General features: G+C 40.4%; 1 protein-coding gene across 1 annotated transcript; it reads right to left on the bottom strand.

Annotated features, from left to right (window-relative positions):
* Positions 1-1342: 1342 nt before the first annotated feature.
* Positions 1343-3205, bottom strand: LOC141607176 (putative disease resistance protein RGA1). Its single transcript, XM_074426537.1, has 2 exons — positions 2836-3205; positions 1343-2751 (listed from the first exon to the last, which is right to left on the bottom strand). The coding sequence occupies exons 1-2, from the start codon at positions 3203-3205 to the stop codon at positions 1343-1345; spliced, it is 1779 nt and encodes a 592-aa protein (XP_074282638.1).
* Between the last annotated feature and the right edge of the window lie 16279 nt (positions 3206-19484).

The raw sequence follows: 19484 nt of genomic DNA, 5'->3' as shown, positions 1-19484 counted from the left end.
TGCAAATTGTTTTACATTGAGTGGGAGAAATTTTAAATGAATATGAGAATCGGTTATCGCACATACACTTGTACGGACAAGTGGGAGTTTGTTGGAGCTGTGTCTTTGTTGGAGCTGTGTCCTCCAGTTAGTGCGGATAACGTCATTGCACATACACTTGTACGGACAAGTGGGAGCTTGTTGGGGCTGGTGTCCTTTACAGTTAGTGCAAGGACTTATAAATCTCTAAAAGGATCAAAGGGTATACTTTTGTATCATAATCAGTTGGTCCACGTTTATCAATAACGGTTGGCTTGCTAGATAAGTTTGACGTTATTGTCATACAGATGGCGGTGATCAACTGGTCCCTAAAAGTCACACCTATAGGATACGTTTGAGAGATGTGACAGTATGAAAATACAGTCATGTAGATGCCAAATTTGACTAACCAGTTAGTCCGAGTTATTTGACTAGTAATTAGTCAAAAATGTGATGTTGAGATATTTTATTTAATACGGATTAAATAAAAATGGCTAAGACGAATTAAACGATTAATTCGTAAAATTGAATACAAACGATTTATATTTGATTAATGTATATTGAATAAATTAATTATACGATATTGTCTTTGTCGGACATGTATTAATAATTCAACTAACCCGTCTTATTAGTTGATGCTTTAATAACCGATAACCGATGACGATTTATAATTAGACCGTGTCATATACATTTAGTAATTTGGATTCGGACCACGAGTTTATATGAAGAGGAAATGAAAAAGCCCATGAGGCTCCCTCTCACTCGGTTTGGCCGAGCCAAACATAGACAAAAGGAGCCATCTCCTCTTTTGTTAACCTAAGCATTTCATTTGTATGAAAACTAGGGTTTTGAGAAAAATTGCCTCTCAAAATACGGATCTCACATCCAACCAAAACACACAAAACAATCCTCTCTATATTGCAAGGCAATTAGAGGATTCATTCTAGCACAAGGGCATTTCTCGGACAATCTTGGGTGCAACAATTAGGAGGAGGTCTACTTTGATCTCTCATTGCCGAATTGCACTAGGACCGAAGGTTATTCCTTAATCTTTATCGTTTCATTGTTAATTTCGTTTATGACAATAAATTGCATATAAAATTTGCGTTATAATCCTATAAAGAAAGGGTTTTATACGGATATTACCCTACATACCCGACCCATTAGGGTCCGACCCTCAGGGTCTGGGTCGGGTCCCCGACCCACTGCCATCCCTAATACCAGTACTCTCTAGTGGAGCAACCATAAATCAAACAATTCAACAATTAATTCATAAAATAAACCTTCTAAAGATGACGTCTAAGCAAGCTTCATTTATTCCCGTCTACTGGGAGATGGAGATGTGAGGGATATGTCGAATATTGGGCCACTCCTTGCCGCTTGGTTCTTGACATGCTTCTCTTAAGTCTGGGCAGTCTAGGATCTTAAGTTTCTGAAGGGAAGTGATGTTTTGAATTGTGCCTACTGATTTGAGCCCGGGGAAAGAAACGATCAAGAGGGACTGAAGCGATGCTAAGCAGCTTATCCACTCCAGTAGTCCTTTCAACGATTTATAATCACTAATCTGGAGGTCTTGAAGGGCAGTTAGGTGCTTCATCCCTCTAGGCAGCATTTGCAGAGATCTAAGAGACACTAAACAGAGGAAACGGAGATTGTGACATAGGGATCTCCAAGGCATGTCATCGGCGTTGTCCTCTAAAGTAGGAATATCCATCAATACTAGTGACTCCAAGGCAGTGAGATGCTCCAAAGCTCCTGAAATACTTGTTAGCCTTGCGCATTTCTCAATCTCAAGGCTTCGTAAGGAAGAGCAGCTCTTGAACACCTTCTCAATTTCCGATAGCCTCTTCAATTTATAATCGTTTTGTATCTCGATTTTGGTAATTAGATGCGTAGTATGCACAGTGGTGAGATAGCCCACACTATCTACTCTCACATGTAAGTTTGCAGATCCTTGAGGAGCTGGTAATATCCGAAATGCCTTGTTGATGCGCTCTACCTCTAGTGATTCTAGGCTCGGACAAGGAGGAAGAGATGTCAACTTGGGGCATGATTGGATTACCACTGTCCAGAGACGAGGAAATAATGGTTGCCAATGCGGCATATCACTTTCACCAACCCCTCCCCACCATCCCTTGAGCCTTTTCAAATCCACGAGGTTGAGAAACTCGAGGGATGGGAAAAAGCCTCGGCCGCCAATTGCATTGGTCTCCATGTACTCCAAATTATTCAACAACCAAAGAGACAAGGTTTTCAGATGCTTCAAATTACTTAACAATGGGATACCGCGCAACCTCTGACAATGCCCAAGCTCAATGTTGACGAGGTTAGGAAAAGTGATTGACCAGTCATCCTGAGCTCTTCCCCACCTTGGAATTTCAGTACCATAATATAACTCCAACTCAAAGTGCATGAGATTACGATTTGGCTTCAACTTTTTGATCAGAGCTTCATATTTAGGTTCATAACTAAAAAATATCCTTATGACCTTTAGATTCATAATGTGCTCCAAATAACCGCTTTCCCATTTATTTTCCAACTTATTTACGAGGTTTTCGTGGATCTTGATTCGAAGTTCACCCCTTAAATTAACAAGTAATTTTAAGTCATTCAATTGTCCTCCAAATTGATTCCCTATTGAACTCACTTTACCAACTTTAAAGTGGGTTAGGTATTGCAGATTAGTCAGCTGGTTAATGCCTAAAGGCATGCAAGGCAACCCACCACAATTACCTATATTCAAGAGCCTAATATTAACCAATTTGCAAAAAACTTTTGGTCACTGTTTCAGCCTACTACACCCATACAAAATCAAACTCTGTAAATTATATAATTTCGCAATTGAATTCGGGAGTTTCTCGAGTTTTATATTATCAGAGAGATCAAGATACCTCAAGTGTAGCAACTGACAAATTGACTTTGGTAAATACTCGGCATCTGGCACATATAAGCGTAACGATCTAAGGAAACTCCAATTTTCTATAAGAGGTTTCACCAATTGGGAGTCGATCTTTGTATACATGTAGCATGTACGAATATTTCCTTTGGGGAATGAGCTTTCTGTCCATTCTTCCCCATCAAGAAATAACTGGCGAACTTTTTTGCTTAAGGTTTTTGGCAGACTATTTCCCACAATAATCTCATCCTCTGCGACTTCTTGAGCTAGATCGTGCATTAAATCGTGCATTTTAAATGATACGATATCACCTAACTCATCTATTACCACATCTTGGAAAAAACACCGTTTTAGTAGGATAAAAAAATAGTCCTCACTATCACCAATATATCCTTGTGCCATCCAAAGACTAATCAAAACTCGTTTTATCATTCTAAAATCCTTAGGGAATAAAGCACAATACCTAAAACAATTCTTCACACAAGATTCGAGATTGTTGTAACTGAGCTTTAAGATAGACATAATTTGATTATTGGTAGTTTCAATGTGAGGTAATCGGTTCTTTTCAAATGATTCCCATTTATCTTTTGTTTGACCATACAAAAGAGTTCCTAAAACTTTTATAGCAAGAGGAACATTTGGAGCACTTTTTAACAATATTTTTGCCAATGGTAGTTAATTCATGGTTGTTTGTTTCATCTGATTCTCGTTTGAATGCCGTCAACACAAACAAACGCCAAGAATTTTCATCGGACAAACTCAAAAGTAAGAGCACTAATCCAAGTACGTGCAAAAATTGGACAGCTGGTCACTTTCCAGAAGATGCCAAGACAGCTGTTTTCCATAATTCAAAAGCAACGGACCATATCAACCTGCAAATCAGAATTCAACAACACACTTGAGTTACTTTTCTAGTCATCTCTGAAGCTGACTATAAAAGGCAACATCAGCATTCATATCAGGCATCGAGTTTTTCTGCAAAACAAAGGAAATAGGCCTCAAGCCAAATAATTTTGTTTTAGATTGTAACTCGAGATCTCCTGTAGTAATTCCTAGTCTGAATTACTTATTCAAACATTGTAAGTTATCAAAAGTTATATTTTAATAAAATTAAGTTGGTCAAAATCTTTTTTGATTTCATTTACTTTGTTCTGTTTTCATTTCTTTACTCGTCTCTGACCTGAGCCTCTATCCCTGGTATCAGAGCCATTTTAAGGCTCAAAGCATACAAGGTCTGTCACCTTTAGGTAGGTGTTGGTAAGGTGTTGGTCAGCCCTGATAAGTTCGTTGGTAAGCCGTGTCTAGGTGTTCCTGGTAGGGTGGTCCCACTGTTCCCGTCTGCATAAAGTCTGCATTCATTAGTGTGTGAAAACCTTTTTATGGCAAACTGGCTAAGAAAAGCATTTCCAGTAGGAACAAGTAGAGATTTAACAATAGTTCAAAGCAATGAAATCAATGTTCCCGTTGATTTTTCAAATTGGGATATTCCCAGAGAAAATCCAACTAGTATATATCAAATAGGATCATTTGATTTCAAAACTGGTTTTTCAATACGAACTCATGAAGAGACTCGAAGCATTTGTAATCCTATCGAAACATTGCACTTGGTTTCTCATACAAGTATTCAAAGCTATATACAGAAAAAAAATATAGATTCATTCATTTTGGATTAGTTCAAGTAGCAGTCAAACCTTTAGTTCATAAAGGTGTCGATTGTCCTTTATTTATGGCTTTAAGAGATAATAGATTAAGGTCATATAAGGATTCATTATTGGCTGTTATACAAACTAATGTGTGTAATGGACCTGTATATTTCAATTGTTTTCCTGATTTTTCAATTGATTTACATGATCCATTAATTCAAGATTCTTCGATTCTTGATATTCATATTCAAGATAATAAATTCAAAGATTTTGCAAGGAACTTTGCAATTGTCTTTAGAATTTATTTCAAGTGGATGACCTCAACTGTTAATCCCAAGTTCATTCATGAACCCTCTTCCAAAGAAGAAACTATTTTCTTGGAAGTTCATTCAAAAGACAGTAGAACTAAATCTTTAGTTACTACTGCCAACACTCTTTTATGGGATAAAATAACTATCCCTGAGGAACTCCAGGTTATTAAGGAGCGTCCTACTCCTAATATGCTCAAAAAAGATTTGGATGAAGTTATTGAAGATGATAAAAGGGTCATTATGAGATTCAACTCTTTTTGAGAAGGATCTTCATCTTCTACTTCAATTCCAAGATACATTCCTCCACGAAAATCATGCTCTCAAATTGATTTGCAAAATTCCAATTATAAAATTCATTTTAAATCTCTACTTCCAGAATATGAAGCCACATCATCTCCTCCTCAATCTCCAACAGCATCGGACTTCCAATCTATTAATATGCTTAAGGAAGATTTTGAGATAGATAAGACTTATCTAAGAAAAGACTTTAATTCTCCTGTTAATGTTCAAAAGAAATCATGGTTTCTTTCGTTTCCAGAAGAATTTAAAAGTCAAATAAGGGAAATTTGGTATGAAGATATGAATCATCATTCTTTAAACATACCTTTTTTCACTTGGTTTTCTCTCTTTTGTCATAACAAGGGTATAGAAAACCCTTATGAACAATCTCATATACAAGTTCAAACTCAATTGAGAAGAACTTGGAACATGGCGGATGGAAGAACAGTTACTTCTGTTCATCCTCCTCTTGCTCCAATTAAATTTTCCATAAAGGAACAAGAAGTTACAGCTAATCCCTTCAAAGTCGGTCGAAAAGATCAAGCTAGCGAGCCAGTAATTGTAGATGATATATTAAAAATATATCAACAAAACAATTACACAAATCAAGCCTTGCATTCAATAGCCAATCAAGTAGACCATATGTCTACTAAGATGGACTCTACAAGGTCATCTGACCTACTGAAACCTTTCCCTCAAAAACAAGTTTCATTAGAAAAATTTCCTAATGAAATCTCATCTCAAGCTCATTTCAAAGTTCGAAGTCTTCCCTATTCTTTATTAAATAAAGCATCTAGTTCATCAAATTCTTCTAAATCATCACATGAAACACCTCCTAAGCAAATAAGCGTTATTACAAGGAATTCTGATTCTATTTCAACCTCCGAATCTGAAGATTCCGATCAAATTATTCAAATAGAAAATCAATTCTCAGAAACTCCAAATATCAATAAAATACGACGGTATTGGAAAAATATCTCCACAAGAAACTATTATCCTAGACCAACTCCTCCTGATATTCAATATGAAGAACGATCTAAATTCCCTATTCATGAATATCATCCTGATACAATTCATGAGTGGAACATAGACGGAAAATCTAAATATGAAATTCTCAATACACTTCAATAAATGGGTATGGCTATGGTTGCCTATAAAACCGGTAGAGTTAATACTGAACAAGCTGTATTTGGAAAACTTGTTTCTGATTTTACAGGACAATTGAAGAATTGGTGGGATAATTCCCTAACTCTTCAAGATCAATTAGCAATTCTTAATCATTCTATCATTCTTGAAGATGAAAACGGGATTGAACAAACTGTTAATGACTGTTGTAGCTTCCTTATAGTTACAATAGCCATGTACTTTGTTGGAAATCCCAGAGAAGAATTATCAGCTCAAAAGATTGTCTTGACTAACCTTCGATGTCCAACATTAAGTGACTATCGATGGTATAAAGACATGTTCCTTACTTATGTGCTAAGACGACCAGATTGCAATGAATCATTCTGGAAAGAAAAATTCATATATGGTCTTCCTAACCTTTTCGCTCAAAGGGTATTTAGAAAGCTTAAAGAAATTGTAGGATCTGAAGAGGTTCCTTACAAAGATATAACCTATGGGCAATTATTTGCCTTCGTAAAGAATGAAGGTTTATCTTTATGTGAAGAACTTAAACTTCAATCAAAATACAGTTCAGACAAGAAACTTTCTAGAAAAGAACTGGGATGTTTCTGTGAAGCATTCGGCCTTGAAAAGATTCAAGCTCCTTAATAAAAAAGGAAAGCACATAAAAAACAAAGCAGTTTCAAACGTCATTCAAAAGAACGAAGTTCCCCTTATTACAAAAAGCCTAGTGTATTCATGATAGTCGAAACTGATGCATCTAATATAGGATATGGAGGCATACTTAAGCAAAACTTGCATAAAAAAGAGAGTCTTGTCAGATTCCATTCTGGTATATGGCTTGGTCCTCAAAAAAATTATTCAACTATTAAAAAAGAAATTTTATCTATTGTTTTATGTATTTCAAAATTCCAAGATAATTTATACAACAAAAAATTTCTTTTACGAATTGATTGTAAATCAGCAAAAGAAGTTTAGAAAAAGATGTTCAAAATATTGTATCAAAACAAATTTTTGCAAGATGGCAGGTTATACTGTCAGCATTTGATTTTGATATTGAGTACATAAAAGGAGATAAAGATTCTCTTCCAGATTTTCTGACACGAGAATTTTTACAGGGACGAAATGTCGAATTCATCCAAGAACAAGGGCAAGGGAATTGCCCAACAGGGATACCACTCATACCAGTCCTCTGATGACTACGAGATGGACATTCAAATCACAAAACCAACCACATCAAAATCAAATACATCAAAAACTCAAAACCCAATCAAAACGTCCAATCGATTTATACCTCTAGCTTCAAATTTTCATGCGCTGCCATACTCTCAAGCAGTGCAAAACCAATCAAATTTGACCAAAGCACAGAAACAATAGCAGGAAGTTAAAAATAATACTTCCCGAGCCGCTGGCTACTATATCAATAAACAGGTGACATAAACAATCTGCCTAACCAAATTTTAAACTACACCTTCTGTTCAAGAAGTCAGGAAAAATACGTATAAAACCTTTCCACAAGGCTTTCATTGTTTTCCTGATCACATTAATAAAACCCAAAGATTTTATGAATTCATTCTGGTTGACTCTGGTTCAGCAGAGATCAAACATGAGCGATCCCCTACTGATGGTCGCATTATTTACTCAAAACTCATAATCAACAAGGTTATCTATTCGGATGAATAGATCGAACCTTATGCAGAAAAGGAATTTTCAAAACGATTCATTCCTCAAACATATTCATATTCAGATTACAAACAAGCATGATCTAGAGCTCTTCTTCTTCAAGACTATGACCATTCTTGGTTTATAACATTCAATAAAACCTGTCCGAAGAATTTCCCTATCTGGTTCTATACCTGGTGGTATTTCTTTGGACCTACTCAAGAAATTTACCCTCCAAATTGCACCAAAGGGTTTGAAGTCTTTGTTGCACATACCAAAGGAGAGTTATACTCAAAACCTTTACTTTTCCATGCCGAATTCAAAATTCCATGGATATTTTGTTGGCACTACACTCTTCTGCAAGTGTATCCATCTCCCTATCCACTCTCGCTAGTCCGCGGACTCAATATCAAATGGTGGGAAAAATTCCTTGTTGAAATCTGCTCCCCTGAAAATGTAGAAAAATTCATTCAAACTGGAAGAAAATTAGAATGGGGTGTCCACCAACTCAATAAAGGCACATCACCTTCTAAACCAAAGCCAAAAATCACTGTTTAGGTATTTTTACCCAAATCGATTAATTAGGGTCAATGTAGTCTTACTCGTTGGTTGATTGTATGATCGTTCGTATGTCAATAAGTAAATAGAAAAATAAAGCTCGTGATGTAAATTGACACGTGAGATTTGGTGACGCGGAAAACCCAATGTGGGAACAACCGCGGGAGGGACGGTACCCTGCCAAGTATTGCACTATATGAATAGGAGGTTGATTACAATTGAGGCATAATGCTAATCCTGCTGGCCTCAGGTGTATGGTCTGCGAGATTTAGAACGAATGTACGTTTGAGTATAATGTGCCGTGGTGTTGATTTGAGTATACGGATGTCTTGAATGTGATTTTCTTCTTCCTTCTTGATTTTCTTTCTTGGCTATTTATAGGGTAAGAACCCTAGATATGTCCTACTCCGAATATGGAAAGGGAATATAATTTCCATAAGAACTCTTTCCATACTTGGACGCCTTCTCCAATTCTCCCTGATCTCCCTAACTTCTCCCTATCTTCTCCCTAACTCCTCTTTCCTTAATCCGGTCACCTTCTATGATGGGCTCCTGATCTCCCTTGAGCCCGTTTTCTCCTTTCTCCATCCACGGGCTTCCTTCCTCCTTATCACTCCTTCCATAGTTTTTATTTTATTAAGTGGGCCTCCTTTGTTGTGTTAATTTTAGCCCAAACAGTTTGCCCCAAATTTCTTGTGGAGTACGCTTCTAGGTGTCGAGCAAGGAATTTACGTAATCGAATGCTAAAAAACCCTAAGCCGTCTTTTACACTCCTTCCCATGCAACCCATCACTTCAGCCGCCCTACTCCTCTTTTCTCGCACCCAACTCCCTCTCTCCTCTTTATAACTCCAACCTCCACCTTCCACTTTTCATTAATCCCAAATCATTTCAAAAATCTCTTTTCTCTTAAACCCTCAACCTTCCTTCTTCTTTATCCTTTGCTGGCTCCACTGTTCCTCTTCCCCGTCTTCTTTATCAGGTAATCCACCCTCTTTTCTTCTTTTAATTTTCGTTTTCTTCCTCCACCATGGGCAAAACTCGTCAATCCTCCACACCCACTGACTGCGATTCCGCCTTGACTCCGGCCGGTATTCCCATGATCAAGAATCTGCTTGGTCTTGGTGACGGGGTGGACATCGCCATCCCTGAACCGGGACAGAAAGCCAATGCCCTCTGTCCGGGGTGGGTTAGTTTTTACCTGTACCCATTTAGATACGGCCTCCGTTTTCCTTTTCCTAAACTCGTTCAAGACTTCATCTTCACCAACAATTTTGCCATGGCGCAAATTTCTGCTGCCATTTGGAGAGTTCTTCTCTATTCTCATGCCGGCGGTCAGAATACTGGTAAACCTGTCACTCTGGGTGACCTAGCTCATATGTACAACATCAGATCCCTAGACAGGGGTCAATTCTCATTCCGGGGTCGTGGAGAGGCTCCCTTCAGACACGTGTCAAAATCCCGTGATGAGAAATGGTTCGAGGACTTCTTCTACGTGAGGAAGGACTCCATCCAGCCTTTTGCTGATTATATTTTCGAGAAATGGGTTCTAACTTCGAGTAAGTAGCCTTCCTGTCACCTGATTTATTTTATCTCGCTGCTTACTAGCTTACTTCATTGTCTTCGTGCAGGCCCCTGTGACCTTACCCGTATTGGTGCCAAGATCCCTGCCTGCAGCAAACTGTTCAGCATCCCTGAATCTGAGAGAAAGTTCCCAGACCTGCTTCCTCCTCCAATCCTCCTCAGTCGGCTCACAGTATGTCTTCTGGTAAGACTTCTATAGCCGTTCTAATTTGCATGTTGTTCCTACTAATGTCTTAAGCATTCTGTCGTCTGAGAGCGTATATGCTTACAGGTTCAAAAGTTGATCAATTGGAAATCATCCTTCAAAGTGCCAAAAGAACGAGACCTTCTGCCAGCCCTGATGTGGCCTCTGCCTCCAAGAGGAGTGCTCCTGTTGCCTCCTTCAGACTCCTTCTTTGATTTCCAGTTCTGCTGCACGTGAGCCCCTGAAGGTCGACCCGTTGTCTCGTCATCCGCCTACACCTCCTGCCAGTCCTCGGGCTTCATTTAGTGGAGGCATTACTGTTTATTTTCCGGAGGGCTTTGGGAATGTGGACAAGGTGCCATACTGGCCGGAGATTGACCAGCTGCTCTTCCCTCCTGTTAAGGAGACATTCTCAGAGTTCTACCCAGAGGAGATGGCTGAGAACGACGTGCACAATGCCTTCATGGTAAATACTCTTTATTCCACATCTGCCTGCTTGTCTGCTTTTGCTTAGATTCTGCCCCTTGACTTCCTTGCTGACTTTTAATTTTTCCTGCCCCAGTGTAACGCCCCGTAATTTCGGATCGTTAATATATTTCGGAAATAATTTAGTAATCAAATAAAATTTGATAATAATGTATTTAAAGTAAAAATAATTCAAAGAAATATAATTTTATTATATTTTGAGGTAAAGTATTTATTTTGATAGTTTCGAGATGTTTAAAAATAGTTTAAACCGTGTAAAACTTTTTATTTCGAAATAAGGGCGTATCGGGGGGAAAATGACAATTCTTTTGAACATTGGGTAAACGGATTTGGAAATGGGTCGTATGAATACTCAATTTTCTTGTAATCTCGTGTTTAAGAACTTTGGTCTTGACGGAATTTGCGTTTGACCTACGGTTTTAATTATTATCGTAACGAGTCAAACCCGACTCGTAAAATCCCGACTAAAAACCCGACTCCCTCCTTCCTTTCCTCTCCCTTACCGCGGCATCCCCTCCCCTTTTCTTTCTATTTTTCTGATTTTTGTTCTTATGTCATCTTCAATCCTCTAAAACCCAAAACCAAACACATTTCAACAAAAATCAAGCCAAAATCGACACAATTTCTTCATTTTTTATCGGATTTTCGCTAAATTTACATTTCCGGAATCCTCTCGTCGCGATCTACAACTTCGTATAATTTAATTTCAGTTTTCTTGAAGTTGTTTTAAGACGAATTTTGGGTAATTTCGGTTTTATATACTTATCTTTGTGTTTTTATGGTTTATTTAGGTGAAGAATTGGAGGACGAGTTCGGGGACTCGTATATTGTCGAGGATAGCGGCTAGTTGTTGTTAGGGTTTGGGTTTTGAGGTGCTAATTGCTCATTTTCTAGCTTAAGGTAACATATTTCGAGTTACTCGACGAAAGATCGTCACATGCTTTGTTGTTTTTGTATGTTTTGTGATTTTTGTTTGAGTAATAATTTTCACATGTTAAAATATGGTTGCATGCATGCTTAATTTATGCCTTTTGGTTAGTTTAAGTTAGGATATTAGTATGGGAACGATTAATTAATGTTTAGACGATGTTTAAACGAGTTAAAATGAAGAAAAAACGGAAAAAAAAGAGGAATAGGGTGGCGGCAGCAGGCCGACAGGCCCACGGCTGGCCCGGGTCGGCCCGTTGCTTGTTTCGCGGTTTTCCATGCTTTGTTCATCATTTTAGGTTGATTAATGTTATGATTAGTATAAGTAACAAATGGGTAGTATTTTGAATTGAATCATACTAGTAATAAAAAAAATAGGTTAATGGTAAAATTGTGCTTATATTAATAGTTATCACATGTTAGGATAGTTTACAAAATGAAATTGTAATTAATAGGCTCAAAATGAATTTTATAGCGATAATTGTAATATTTTGTTGATTGTGCCGAAAACTGAGCCTTAGTCCCTTTGACCGATGCGATGTCGATTAATTGAGTGATTGGTCACCGCAATTTGACCCCGCACATGCCGCAGGTGGGGTTGCGGGTAAAAATTCGGTTGAATGATTTAGATAATCGGCCTTTTTCTTGTTTTAGGCCATTTATCAAGCTTTAGTTCACATGTATAGCTTATTGAATTTAATAGTGTCTTGTATTGTAGAAATGGCCCTAGTTTCCCCTAAAGCCTTTAATATTGTTAAAATTGCTAGGATTGGAAATTAGTATTGAATACTTATTGAGGATACTGTTGGATTATCTGCTGAATAGACATTTATATAGCCTTTCACATGATAGAATGTTAGAATTTATGTTGGTAAGTAGGACTCTTTGCCCTCTTATGGTTAAGTGGGTGTCTTACTTGACTTGTGTGGTGAGTCTTGTGTGGTGTGGGCTAAAGTATTCAAGCTGGGACTAGCTGGGACTAGGTCCTAGGTGAGTATTTCGGCCTTCATCATAGATAGGTCTTTATAGTCTTTGACGAGTATATGTTCACTGCTTGATAGCCTTTGTGTTCCTGACTAGTGGATTTATATCCAAGTTGGGGCATGACCTCAGTTACTTATTTTGATAGTAAGGGGTCAACTTAAGTACTAGCCAACCCTTTGGTGGACTCCTTAGGGTACTCACTTTCTTTTTAGAAAAATTGTGGGTCTTGGGTGCGGTGGTGTGTATCCGCATGTCTAGGTCTGCGCAGATTTTAGGCTAGGGTTGTGTTGTCTCTTGGCCATGTTTTATTAATATTAACCGCTGAGCCAAGATACCGGTTCGATTACCTTCCCTACCTCGTGGTATAGACTCGAGTTACAAAGTGACTATTGACGGTGCTAAGAACTTATGCCTGTCTTTGATATATTGCCCTTTCTTGTATGGTGATTTTATGAATCGTAATAGGTGAGATGTAAGCGGTTCTGATTGATAAAGTTTGGATTACTATTTGAATTATATGATTCACATGATAGTTTAGTTTGGTCGGTTTAGGGGTCATAGGTTGGATTTACATGATAATTACATTGTTTATCATATTGTTTACATGTTTTACTACATGTTACATTAATTTTGACGATTCGTGGCTGGGAGGACTCGAAGTTACTCCCCACTGAATTGTGGCTTTCGTGTTTGTATAAAATGCGATTGTGGGTTGTTGATGCTTGTTGGGGTCACGGGACGAGCTAGTGAGCATAAGAGAACCTCGGACCTAGTTTGGCTTTTCTTATAGTAAACCTTTTAACTTTTGGTTTTGTATATAATTTGAAGGGACATATGTCTCCCTTTTCTATTTTTGGTTTGTATCATTCTATTTTCTTATTTAGCTATGGCATGTAAAGTAGTTCATTAGCATTGCAGGTTTTGGCACCCGCCTATTGGGAATGTTGGAAATGTTGTGATTGGTTTAGGAAAATTTTTGAATTTACAGGTTTTTGGCTAGTTGAACCAATTACAAACATATCCTACCAGTTTTTCTGTAGAATTTACGTAATTAATTAAGGCTAGATTTAAGGGTGTCACACCCAGACTCTTCAGTCTGCACTCTATAATAGGAAGATGATCAATATAGTGCAGACCACCAGCCGTGCTACCAGCGCCAAGAACCAGGAGCTAAAGGAGAGTGTCGCTGATCTGGCACAGCAGCGGATTGATCTGAAGGAGCGTGTAGTGGAGCTGAATACTGAGCTTGCTGTCACCAAGAAGAAGCTGAAGGAGGGGGCTGATCAGCTGGCTCGTACTCAAGCGGTGTGCATCACTTTCTCTGACTCCCTCAAGCGCTCTGATAAGAAGATCAGCGAGCTGATCTCCCTAGCTACCAATGTTGTTGCCTATGCTACCTGGCGGGGAAAGATCAGCGGGATGCGTGCTACCCTCGTGGAGGCTCCTACCCAGCAGGCTGTAGAGGAAGAGGAGAAGCAACTGGAGATGTTGTACCCCACCCAACCTGATATGAGTGTGCTGATGCCTGAAGTTGGGGAGGTGAATTCTCCTGCATTGGCTGAGCAAGCTGCTGGGGATGGCGCCGGAATGTCCCAGGACGCTGCTGACGGAGCTCAGGAAGCTATAGCAGCTGAGGATGTGCAAGCTGGTGCGGTACCTGAAACGGGAGGTCAGCAGGCAGAGGAGATGCCAGAGGTGGAGATCATTAATGTGACCGATAATTAAGTATTTTTATGTTTTGATGAACTTTTTGGCAGTATGGCCCAGAGGTGGCAGACTTTGTAAGTTTAAAACATTTCTTTCTGTGGTTGCTCCGCCAAGGTAGCGGTTAAACTTGGGGCCGTATTTTGGCCATGTTTCAAAATGCCCCTTGTCACAGTTTGGCAAGGTTTTAGTTATACACATCGTGTGTTTGTTATTTATCTTCCCTATTTTTAGGAAGTTTTGCCATGTCAGCCTGTTTGACTGATTTAGGCGAGTCCTGTCAACCTGAAAAGGCTGACGTTCTGACTCAGCTAGCTGCCGTGTCAGCCTGATGGCTGATTTAGGCATATGCCGTAATGTAAAGAGGAGTGACCGTGTCAACCTAGGAGGCTGATTTAGACCAGCCTGGTCAGCCTGAATAGGCTGATCCAGACCAAGCTAGCTGCCGTGTCAGCCGGATGGCTGATTTAGGCGTATGCCGCAGTTTTTGGACTACTTAACCTTGTTCATGACGCAAGGTGTGTTCATCACGTTTAAAGCCAAAAAGGGCGTCATTGAGGCAAGTTTATCGTCATTCTAGGACCGATGGAGACGCTGCAGGATTCTGGTAGCGCAGATATCCCTATGTTCCATGTTCGTGTGCATGCATGCTGGGGCCCTGATTAATTGCGATTAGTGCAAGCTACGTCCAGGGGGTGGTATTAGGGGTAGCTGGATAAGCGTATTCAGCTGTCAACCAGGATCCCTTTCGTATGTTCCACAGTCCGCCTGGTGAGGGTGCTCCTTGTGGAGAAAATAGGTTAGGCATGTTGGAGTGCCATGTGCCTTGTCACCGCGTTGGCGCTGTTGATGATCTGCTAGACATCCTTTCAAAGTACCATAGACACTAGGATTCAAAGTGATGTACTTAGAGAAGCCTGAAAATAAGAAAATCTATTAAAATGATGTGAAGTACCTGTCACCATCTCATGGGGTACCAGAGCAATTGTGGTCCCAGGACGCTGCCAGACCACACCACCTAATAGTAGTTTATTTTTAAAAGAACTATAGACACCAGAAATAGAAGTGAAATTGGCAGTATGCCTACTACCGGATTTTTACTTTAACTTTAAAAGGTGATTTGGCTTTTCATAGTACATCATTCTGAAAGCTAAAGTCTACTTATTATTAAAAGTAATATCTCTTCAGGTGAAGTATGTTCCATGGGCGTTGTATGATTTGACCGTCCATAGTCATTAGTCTGTATGCACCATGGCCAACAACTCCTTCTACCTGGTATGGTCCTTCCCACTTGTAGGCGAATTTGTCTGCTTTTCGATTCTTGGTGTTTTGAAACACCTCTCGGAGAACCAGGTCTCCTACCTCCAGGAGCCTGACTTTTACATTCTTGTTATAACTCCTGGCCACAGACTGTTTGTAGGCAGCCAGACAGATTTTTGCGCTTGCTCGTAGCTCGTCAATTGTGTCCAGGCTTCTGATCATCTCTGCATTGTTCAGTTCCCTTGTCATATTTTCATACTGTGAGTGGGAACTAGAACTTCGACGGAATGATCGCTTCGCGCCAAACACCAGTGAAGGGTGTTTGACTGTTGCTATCTTTTATGTCGTCGTCATCGACCATAACACTAGTGGCAATTCATCCGCCCACTTTCCTCCTAACTCCTGTAACCTCCTTCTTAGATTATCCATGATGATTTTGTTTTTGATTGACTTGCCCGTTGGACTTTGGAGTCCTAGGTGCTGACTTGTTTAGGGTGATGTTCCACCTGGCACAGTATCCCTCGGCATCGTTGGAGATGAATTGTGAGCCATTGTCACATATGATTTCTGATGGGATACCAAACCTGCAAACGATGTTTCGTTTTATGAATGAAATGACTTGTTTATCCTTTACTTCTGTGAATGCTTCTGCCTCTATCCACTTGGAGAAGTAATCTGTCATTGCTAACATCCAAGTTCTGTTTCATGTGGCTCATGGCAGAGGTTCTACTATGTCCATGCCCCATGCCATGAATGGTCAGGGAGAAATGATAGGGTGTAGGGGTTCTGCTGGCTGATGGATCATCGGTGCTGAGCGCTGACAGGCGTCACATTTGCGTGCGTACTCTGCTGCATCTGCCTTCATTGTAGGCCAATAGTATCCCTGTCTGAGGGCTTTATTTGCCAGACTCCTGCCCCCTGCATGGTTTCCACATTCGCCACTGTGGAGAGCATGTAACACAGTCTGTCCTTCTTCCTTGTCCAGACACCTTAGGTAGGGGCCTGCTAGCAATTTTCTGAATAATATATCATCAATAAGTATGAATATGGAGGTCTTTACTCTAAAAGCTCTCACTTCCTTCTTGTCATCTGGTAGCTTGTTATGGCGTAGCCAGTCTAGGTAAGATGTGCGCCAGTCGCCTGCTTGTTCGGCTGTTTGGTTAGGCGTCTGCCTGTTTGGCTGGGAGGTCTCACCTTCCTCTGTAACTGCCTGGATTTCTTTCTCGCTCTATGGGTCCTCCAGTTCACCTTTATCTATTTCATCTGCTTTTTGGATGGAAGGTTCCAGCATGTGTGCTATTGGAATGCTGGATAGTTCTATTGGTTTAAATGTTGCCCCCAGAGTTGCCAAGGCGTCTGCTTCCACATTCTCTGGGAATCTGTTTAAGCTTGCAAGTTTCGAATTTCTGTTTTAACTCCTTTGCTACTTTCAGGTATGCAATCATCTTCGAATCTCTGGCTATAAACTCATCATTCACGTGGTTGACTATTAATAGAGAGTCACTGGATATGAGCAGGTGCCTGACCCCTAACTCCAAAGCTAGCTTCATTCCTAATATCAAGGCCTCATACTCTGTTTCATTGTTGGTTGCCTTGAATTCACATCTTACTGCTTGCGCTACCAGGTCTCCTTGTGGTGATCGCAGGATTAATCCCACGCCTGCCCCCCTTTGATTGGAGGCTCCATCAATGTGCATCTGCCAGACTTCTGTCTCCTTGCTTCCTTCTAGGGTGAGGATCTCTGTATCTGCCAGATGCTGGATGGAAGGGCTGAAGTCTGACACGAAATCGGCCAATGCTTGCGATTTGATTGCTGTTCTGGGGTCATATTGGATATCATACCCACTAAGGTGCACAGACCATTTTGACATTCTGCCTGATAGTTCAGGCTTCCTCATGATAGATTTTAGCGGGTAGTTGGTCACGACATGTATGATGTGGGACTCAAAATACGGGCGCAATTTGCGAGATGCTACTATCAACGCTAATACTAATTTTTCAAGGGATGTGTACCTGGTCTCCGCCGGCAGCAGAGACTTGCTGACGTAGTATACTGGATTCGGCTCCTTTTCTGGCTCTCTGACCAAAACAACACTTACTGCTACTTCTGTGACGGCCAGGTATAGGAATAGTGGTTCTCCTGGCTTTGGTTTCGACAGCAGCGGCGGGCTGCTGAGGTAATGCTTCAGCTCTCTGAAGGCTTGCTCGTGCTCGGAGGTCCATTCGAACTTCTGGCTTTTCCTTAGTATGTCGTAAAACAACCTGCATTTATCTGAGGATCTTGAAATGAACCTGTTCAGGGCTGCTACCTTTCCAGCTAGTCTTTGGACATCTTTAGGCTTCTCAGGTGACTCCAGCTGTAAGACGGCTTTGATCCGCTCGATCTTTGGCCTCTATTCCTCTTTGGGTTACTATATAGCCTAAGAATTTTCCAGAAGATACTCCGAAGGTGCACTTAGATGGATTTAGCTTCATTTTGTATTCTCTCGAGGGTCTTTGAATGTTTCGCCAGATGCCGCATATGATCTTTGGCCTTTTCTGATTTCACCACCATGTCATCAATATACACCTCCATTGTTCTTCCTATCTGCTCTTTGAACATTCGATTAACCAGCCTTTGATATGTGGAGCCTGCGTTCTTTAGGCCGAATGGCATGACGTTGTAGCAATATATAACTCTTTCAGACATAAATGCCGTCTTCTCTTGATCTGCAGGATCCATTTTTATCTGATTGTATCCACTCCATGCGTCCAGAAATGTTAACATCTCATGTCCAGCTGTTGCATCTACCATTGCGTCAATATGGGGCAGCGGGAAGGGATCTTTAGGGCATGCCTTATTGAGATCGGTGAAGTCCACACATACTCTCCACTTTCCATTCTTCTTAGGCACCACCACTACGTTAGACAACCATTCTGGATATTTTACTTCTCTTATTTTCTTTGCTGCCAGCAGGCTATCTACTTCATGGTTGATCACCTTATTTCTCTCCACTGCAAACTTTCTTCTTCTCCGCTGGATGGGTCTACACTTTGGGTCCACACTAAGCTTATGTATTATGATAGACGGATCTATTCCTATCATGTCATCGTGTGACCATGCAAAACAATCCATGTTATCCTGTAAGAACTTGACTAATTGCTGTCTTAAGCCTCCTGTGCATCCTGCTCCAATGAGCACGATTCTTTCTGGGTGCAGCTTGTCCAGGTTGATTTGATCCAGCTCTTCTGCCGGGGGTTCGATGTATTCGTCCTGGATATGCTGCTTCTGTAATTGCTATGCAGGAGGGCTGACAGTGCACTTGAGTGCCTTCTTATAGGAGCCTCTCGCTTCCTCCTGATCTCCTCTTATTGTTTCTACTCCCCATGGTGTGGGGAACTTTATGCACTGGTGGTATGTTGAGGGGACTGCTTTCATCTGGTGTAACCATGGTCTTCCTAAGATAACGTTGTAGGTGGATGGGCCATCTATAACCAGGTACCTGACTTGCTTGTTGACTCCTCCCACATAAGTTGGGATGACTATCTCGCCTAGTGAGCTGGCTGTTTCTCCACCGAAGCCTACTAGTGGAATAGTCTTCTTCTGCAAATCCTTCTCGCTGAATCCCATATTTTCTATAGTTTTCAGCATGATTAGGTTGACCGAGCTTCCTGTATTCACTAGGACCTTTCTAACCGTGTAATTGGCCATTGATAAGGTGATAATAAGTGCGTCATGGTGTTCTCGCTCGTCGTATATTTATCCTTCCTCAAAGATGACCGCTGGCAGGTCACTGTGAGAAATTCTGCAAGAACTGGCTGGCCTGTCTCCTTTGATCTTGGTGGCACGTCTTTTGGCTGCTGAGTATGTTATTCCGCTTAAGT

This window comes from Silene latifolia, chromosome 10, assembly GCF_048544455.1.
Source record: "Silene latifolia isolate original U9 population chromosome 10, ASM4854445v1, whole genome shotgun sequence".
Lineage (NCBI taxonomy): Eukaryota > Viridiplantae > Streptophyta > Magnoliopsida > Caryophyllales > Caryophyllaceae > Silene > Silene latifolia.
Note: the sequence above shows the minus strand (reverse complement) of the source record. Positions and strands in the feature narration are given on the sequence as shown.

Bases quoted from the DNA above. Each gene is read 5' to 3' on its own strand.
- LOC141607176 (XM_074426537.1), bottom strand. From the start codon at position 3,205: ATGCACGATTTAATGCACGATCTAGCTCAAGAAGTCGCAGAGGATGAG. The intron at 2,752-2,835 runs GTTTGATTTTGT...TCTTGAATATAG, and splicing joins GAAATTATATAATTTACAGA to GTAATTGTGGTGGGTTGCCT.